Raw genomic sequence first — 6,588 nt, forward strand, 5'->3', positions numbered from 1 at the left:
CTATATTTATATAGTTTTTTTTCTTTTTTTTTTCTTTTTTTTTTTTTTTGCTACTTTTCTTTTTACTGTTATTTTAAAAAAAAAGTTTTTTAACCTTTTTTTTCTTCTCCCTAAAAATAGAGAGAGAGAAAAAAAAAGTGTATTATTATTATTGTTATATTTAATTTTTTTTTTTTCTTTAAGGGTGGCAGCAACCACCCCTGTTCGTTTTTTTCTTTTTTCTTTTTTTCTTTTTCTTTCTTTCTATTTATTTCTTTATTTTAATTATTCATTTATAATTATTTTTAACTTATTATTACTTTTATTATTATTTTATTTTATTTTGTAAACTTTTTTTACTTCACCTCTGTCTTTTTTTTTGTCTGTTTATTTACAATTACTTTTAACTTATTATTTTTATTATTATTATCATCATTTTAATTTATAAACCTTTTACTTCACCACTATTTGTTTTTTTTTTCTTCTTTCTTTTTATTTTCTGTTTATTCATTTACTTTTTTATTTATAATTATTTTAACCTATTATTACTTTTATTATTATTATTATCATTTTATTTTATAAACTTTTTTTTTATTTCACCTTCTGTTTTTTCTTTTATATATATATATTATAAATTTTACTAATTTATTTATTTAATTTTTTCATACATTATTTATTTAATTTTTTCATACACTCCTACGATGGAATCTAGAAATTTCTGAGAATCCGTTATTTCATACACTCCTAAGTTTTTTCTTTTTTTTATTTAATTTATAATAACCCAAGCCGATTTCGCTAAAAAATCCGTTATTTCACACACTCCTAAGCTTTTTTTCTCTTTTTATTTAATTTATAATAACTCAAGCCGATTTCGCTAAAAAAATCCTACGATGGAATTTAGAAATTTCTAGAAGTCCGTTATTTATAGATTCTTTAGGTGAGGGATCAATATCTTTGGCAGTCCGAGATTTGATCCCAAGAGAAAATAAATTTAATCAATATTTAAAAAAAAAACTTTATTCAAAGACTAGCCTATAATAGTCTAATATTGGAGGGGTGAGCAATGAAATAAGACATAGTTATTAAAAAAATGAATTTTATTCAAGACATTAAATTTGGCCACCGTTTTCTAAAACGAGTGTTACACGGTGCTAGCACTTTCCCCGAACACAAATGACTCCCAAACTCAACTCTAATTTACGACCAGTTTTTATTTTATTTAAAATGATTTACTTTATTTCGATGTCCAATCAAACCATAAAAAAATGGTAGTGACTCCCCTTTTTTCATTTTTAAAATTAAATTCTTTTTAAGGACGTCGGTCGTTCCGCGTCGTCTCGGGTACGTGACGACATCTTCCTTTATTTTTGTTATTGCCATGGATTATTTGAGTCGGCCGCAGAAAAGCAAAACAAAATTAAAGGGGTCAAAATAAGTGATTCTCTTAATCTCACTCATCTTCTGTTTGCAGACGATATTTTACTCTTTGTTGAAGATCATGATGAATCAATTAAGAATCTAAAGTTTGCTTTAAAACTCTTTGAACTAGCTTTTGGTCTTAATATAAACCTCCAAAAATCTATCGTTTCTTTTATTAATGTGAATTCTACAAGAACTTTGGAGGTGACTGACAATTGGGGTTTTTCTTGTCAATTCTTAGTGATAAGCTACTTAGGTGTTCCTCTTGGTGGGAAATCATTGTCAAAGAATTATTGGGAAGGCATCTTCGAAAAAATTCAAAAAAAGCTGAGCAGCTGGAAATATTCATATTTGTCTAAAAGAGGTAAAATCACATTGATTAATTCCACTCTTGCTAGCCTTCCAACATATTAGCTTTCTACTATCAAGGCCCCCAAATCGGTTTGCAAAAATATTAAGAAATCTTGGAGAAGCTTTATGTGGAAAAATTCCAGCGATAAGAAAAATATACACCTTATTAATTGGGTTGTAATCTCTTCCCCTAAAGAAAAAGGTGGACCGGGTATTAGTAGAGTTATGGACACAAACTTTGTTCTTCTCTGTAAATTGATATGGAGATTCATTACCGAAATTGATCCTCTTTGGAAGCGTGTTATACAGGCCAAATATGAGAAAGCTTTTTTAGGAGATATCCCCTCAAAAGGCAAACACAGCAGCCAAAGATCTCCATGCATGGATTTCTATCATCAAAAGGGTTGATTGGTTTATGAATCAGATTAAACGAAAGATAAATAATGGTGAAAGCCTATCCTTTTGGCATAGTCACTGGCATGAAAATAGTCCTTTAAATCTCTACAGACCAAGGCTCTTTGCTCTAACTACTGAAAAGGAAAGCTCCATTAAATCTATGTGGGATGTCGTGGATGCTAATTGGAACTTATTCTCTAAAAGACCTCCTAGAGATTTTGAATTACAACAGAGGTCTGAATTGATTGCATATCTCCCTACCCACACCAGAACCGCAAACAAGATACTCCTATTTGGAAATTAAATTCCAATGGAGTTTTTGTTGTTGCCTCTGTAAATGCTTCTATTCATGAAGGGATTCAAAGAGAATACAACAACATTGACCCAAACATTTACAACAATCTTTGAAAGGCTAGTATATCAAAAAAGTGTAAATTCTTCATTAGTCTCTTATTCACAAATGCATCAATACAGCTAAGATTCTCCAAAAAAAGACTTTCAAATTGGAGTCTAAAACCATCGTGGTGTATTTTGTGCAAGGAAGCCGATGAAGATATAAACCACCTAACTACCTCTTGCTCTTATAGCTAGTCTATATGGGGATATCTTAAATCGACTTTGAATTGGAACATCAATTTACAACACACAACTGCCCTTTGTAAGTTCATTTACCTTTCAAAACAAAATTCTAAGAAGAACATTATTTGTTTCAATTTGGCGGTTGTCTCTCTCTGGTTTATTTGGAAAGAAAGAAATTGTAGGATTTTCAACGACGAAGAAAAATCTACTGCAGAAGTGTGGGAAGACATTTGCACGCTCACTGGTCTATGGACTAGTAGATCTCCTCAGTTCAATATTTACAGTGCTAGCACCGTAGCTCTTAATTTAAATGTCTTCGTCCTTTAATTTGTACTTTATTGGGTTCTTTGGGCTTCTCTCTAACCTCTTTTGTATTTCTCCTGGCTTCGTGTATTTCTTTTTCTATCATTAATAAAGTGGGAATGATAATAGAGCTAAAGAGTGTCCACCTAGTGAAAATGCCTAGATGCACCTTCTGACCCATTGTATCTCTTTTTAAAAAAATAAATGTATTTTGTAATTTTTGGTTTGTTAATTTAGAATTCTTTGTCGAAAGACTCATAACGAAACCCTCACTATTATAATACTTAGTCAACCAATTAGTTATAAATGAATATGGAATGATTATATAAATTGAGCTATACATTGTCATAAAGCTAAACACAAGCCGGTGGGTTCTGTTTTCCTATGGTTGTAATCTTGGCATTCAAACATGAATTTCCAAATGGTTGCTTTGAACGAGAGCCAGAAAAGGCCACATCAATCTGTTCCAATTTAATACTGTCGCACGGCAAGGCAGCGCTGCACTGCAACGAAACGGCAACGGGAGATATCGTGGTGCCTCGAATGTTCTTGAACTGGACGTCGCTGATCTTCACCTGAGATGGCTGCATGACAATCATGACACAATGTTAAATGTTGATTACGTAATTCAGCATGTTTGTAATTGTTATCGAACACGGAGTCTAATTAGTTACTTACACTTCTCTTCTTTTTTGAGCCGTAAGTTTGATCGATGATGATAGGGTTTCGGACCTTATCTAAGACAATGTCTTGGAAGGTGATTCTAGTAGCTTGGCCAGGAGGTGAAGCAGCCCATGTCTTGATCCTTACTCCATTTGTGGTGTTTCTTATTGTGCAATTTGACACAAAAATTCCACGTACTTCCTTCTCATCTTTATATTTCCCAAGGCTTCCCACACTGCAAAATTTCAATACATAAATTTGGTCTATCCATTTAACTCTGTTATAAAACAAAAAATGACATTTCGCAATTGATGTTTTATGAGATAAAATGAATTGCTACTTTTGTTATCAATTGTTTTGGTTACAAAACTGTTTTCAATAAAACCTCAAGCCTACAAATCACAAAGCTTGTAAACTAAATTTTAGGACGGATTTGGACCAAGTGCTTTAAAGTCAATCCAAATGGTCTGATCTCAACTCTTAAAACTCATATTTCTAATGAATTAAATTAGATTGTTTGAATATGTATTAGTTAAACATCAGACTTCATCTTAAAATTAATCCATAATGGAAGAGTCAACTCTATGCAATTTATAGAAGTGACTAGCTTTCTCTGAGCTTTCTAATCGGGGATTCTCTTAACAACATTGGTATATACCTGATGCCATGTCCAGGGCCACAAGTGATGTTGAGAACATTGATATTGGTGGATCCATGGCCAATTGAAACACAATCATCTCCGGTTCCAATGATGCTATTTGTAACGTTAACTACATCAGTCTGGCTTATATGAACACCATCAGTGTTTGGGCTATTACCAGGAGCAACTATGTGTATATTGTTGATTTTTATATTGTGGCTTAAGACCACGAATATGTGGAACGCTTTGCTGTTCACTGAAGTAAAACCCTCCATCGACCCATGGGTTACCTTGTTGAACTTTATTGACTGCATCCAAATTTATTACAGAAAACCCTAAAATAATTGACAAAAACCTTTCTTCCATACATTTTATTAAATTCATTTACTTGATCATTCAAAATAATGTTGTGTTTATGATGCAAAAGTGTTTGAAACCCTAGAACCATCAATCTTGGTTCAACTCTGGTGCACCTACTTACCTCATCTTCCTTTTGTATTTTGTTAAAAAAAAATGTTTAAATCCTAGAACCCAAAACTATGCTTTGAAACATTTGAATTCATATCTATGTTATAAAACAAAAATGTAACAATGTTAAGGAAAAAAAATTATTTTCTAGCATGTTCAAATCTTTAGTTTGCTTTTCAGTAATAGTTATCAGATAGTATTAGATAACATCAATATCTAATGAAAGATTAGGAGTAGCCTATTTGTATATATTATGAAGAGTGTGAATATACAAACAAATAAGGGTCTTAAATTGTCAATTTTAGTCTTTTAATTTTAGAGCTAGCACCCAATCGGTAACTTTGATATTGTCAATAATTAACGTGGATCATGCATAAAATGAAAGATATGATTTAAAGCTTCTCAATCTATTAGACACAAAATTAAAAGACAATTGAATGAATGCTTACGGTTGGGGGAAGAATGCATTGAGGGTGTTTGCTACAATCATTATATTTCCATGCCTCTGCACCTTGTCCATCAAAGGTTCCCTTACCAATGAGATTCAACTTAGTGACAGATTCAAATAGAATCCACTCTGGGGATGAATATTCAGTAATATCAGTTGTTGCCTTCACAGTCCCTTGAATTTCAACCGTCATTGGCCCATCACACGGTCCAGCATACACCAATGGCCCTGTCAAAAACGTCCCCGGTGGGAATACCACCTTGGCCGGGCCACCCGAGTGACATGCTTTAACCCACGTCTGCATGAATGCCTGCACATTTCCAAATCTCAAATATTTAACCTCCATGCTCGTTACAAAGTCGACAAATAAAGAAAACAAGAAAAAAAATTTGTGTGGTAGCTAACATTATATTATTGGATGGGTAGATGGTGAGATTAGTTTATTATTAGGGTGAGATGCAACAAAATATATATATATATATAACAACTCTCTAAACCCTAATCCCAGAAATCGTAAATAGAGTACATGTGAAACTTGTGCAATTTAAGGCATTCCAACGATCACCAAATAATATATGCGATCTAAACCATCACTCACTTGTGTACTATCCGTCCTGCCATCAGCTTTGGCACCATGGGCTATAATATCGAAAACCTTTGCAGTGGGGGTGGTGGTGGCGGGCGCTGCTCCAATGAGGAAGCGGCTTCGAATGCCAACAAAGTCACCGGAATAATCAGATGCAATCGCAGAGCTGCACCGGGCCATCGAAGAGAGCAATGCCAACCCTAATATTAAACCACGGGCGGCAGCGATGTGCAATCTCTCTGTAATGGCCATGGGTGATGGTGACTTCTTAACCCCCCCAGATTGTGCTTTGTTATGAGTATGAGCTCTTTTGTTCTAACGTTCTAATATGAAAACTTTTACTTTATTTGACTTGTAAAATTTATATTGTTCTGCAATCCCATGAGAAACGACTAATCCCTTCCCCATTGTTTGCCTTTGATTTTTTCTTTACCGTTATCTTTTTTTAGTATAGCACCTTAAAACTTGGTCGTCTTTCTCCATTTCTAATGTTATATTCTAACAGATCAATTCTAAATTTAAAGAAAAAGTTTGTGTAATCCTTTTTTTTGGGTCGCCAAAGCATGAGAAATTATAACTTTTATATCAAAAAAATCATTACCATTACAAATATTATCAACACTTAAATAAATTTCAAGTAATATACGTTTACAATCTTTATCTAATTGAGCTATGAGAACCTATTAAAATATCAAACCTAAGAAATTTTAGGTCGAAGGATTTGATGAGAGAGCTGCATATTTCTGCTTCTTTGTG

At 32.9% G+C, this 6,588-nt stretch overlaps 1 protein-coding gene across 1 annotated transcript; it reads right to left on the minus strand.

The window, feature by feature from the left end:
* Positions 1–3,285: 3,285 nt before the first annotated feature.
* On the minus strand, positions 3,286–6,171 carry LOC103492794 (exopolygalacturonase clone GBGE184). The gene is made up of 5 exons (XM_008453325.2): positions 5,845–6,171; positions 5,248–5,556; positions 4,349–4,638; positions 3,706–3,925; positions 3,286–3,611 (listed from the first exon to the last, which is right to left on the minus strand). Exons 1-5 carry the CDS (start codon positions 6,082–6,084, stop codon positions 3,381–3,383), a joined length of 1,290 nt encoding a protein of 429 aa, XP_008451547.2. The 5' UTR covers positions 6,085–6,171; the 3' UTR covers positions 3,286–3,380.
* Positions 6,172–6,588: the final 417 nt, after the last annotated feature.

The sequence above is a fragment of the Cucumis melo genome, chromosome 1 (genome assembly GCF_025177605.1).
Source record: "Cucumis melo cultivar AY chromosome 1, USDA_Cmelo_AY_1.0, whole genome shotgun sequence".
NCBI lineage: Eukaryota > Viridiplantae > Streptophyta > Magnoliopsida > Cucurbitales > Cucurbitaceae > Cucumis > Cucumis melo.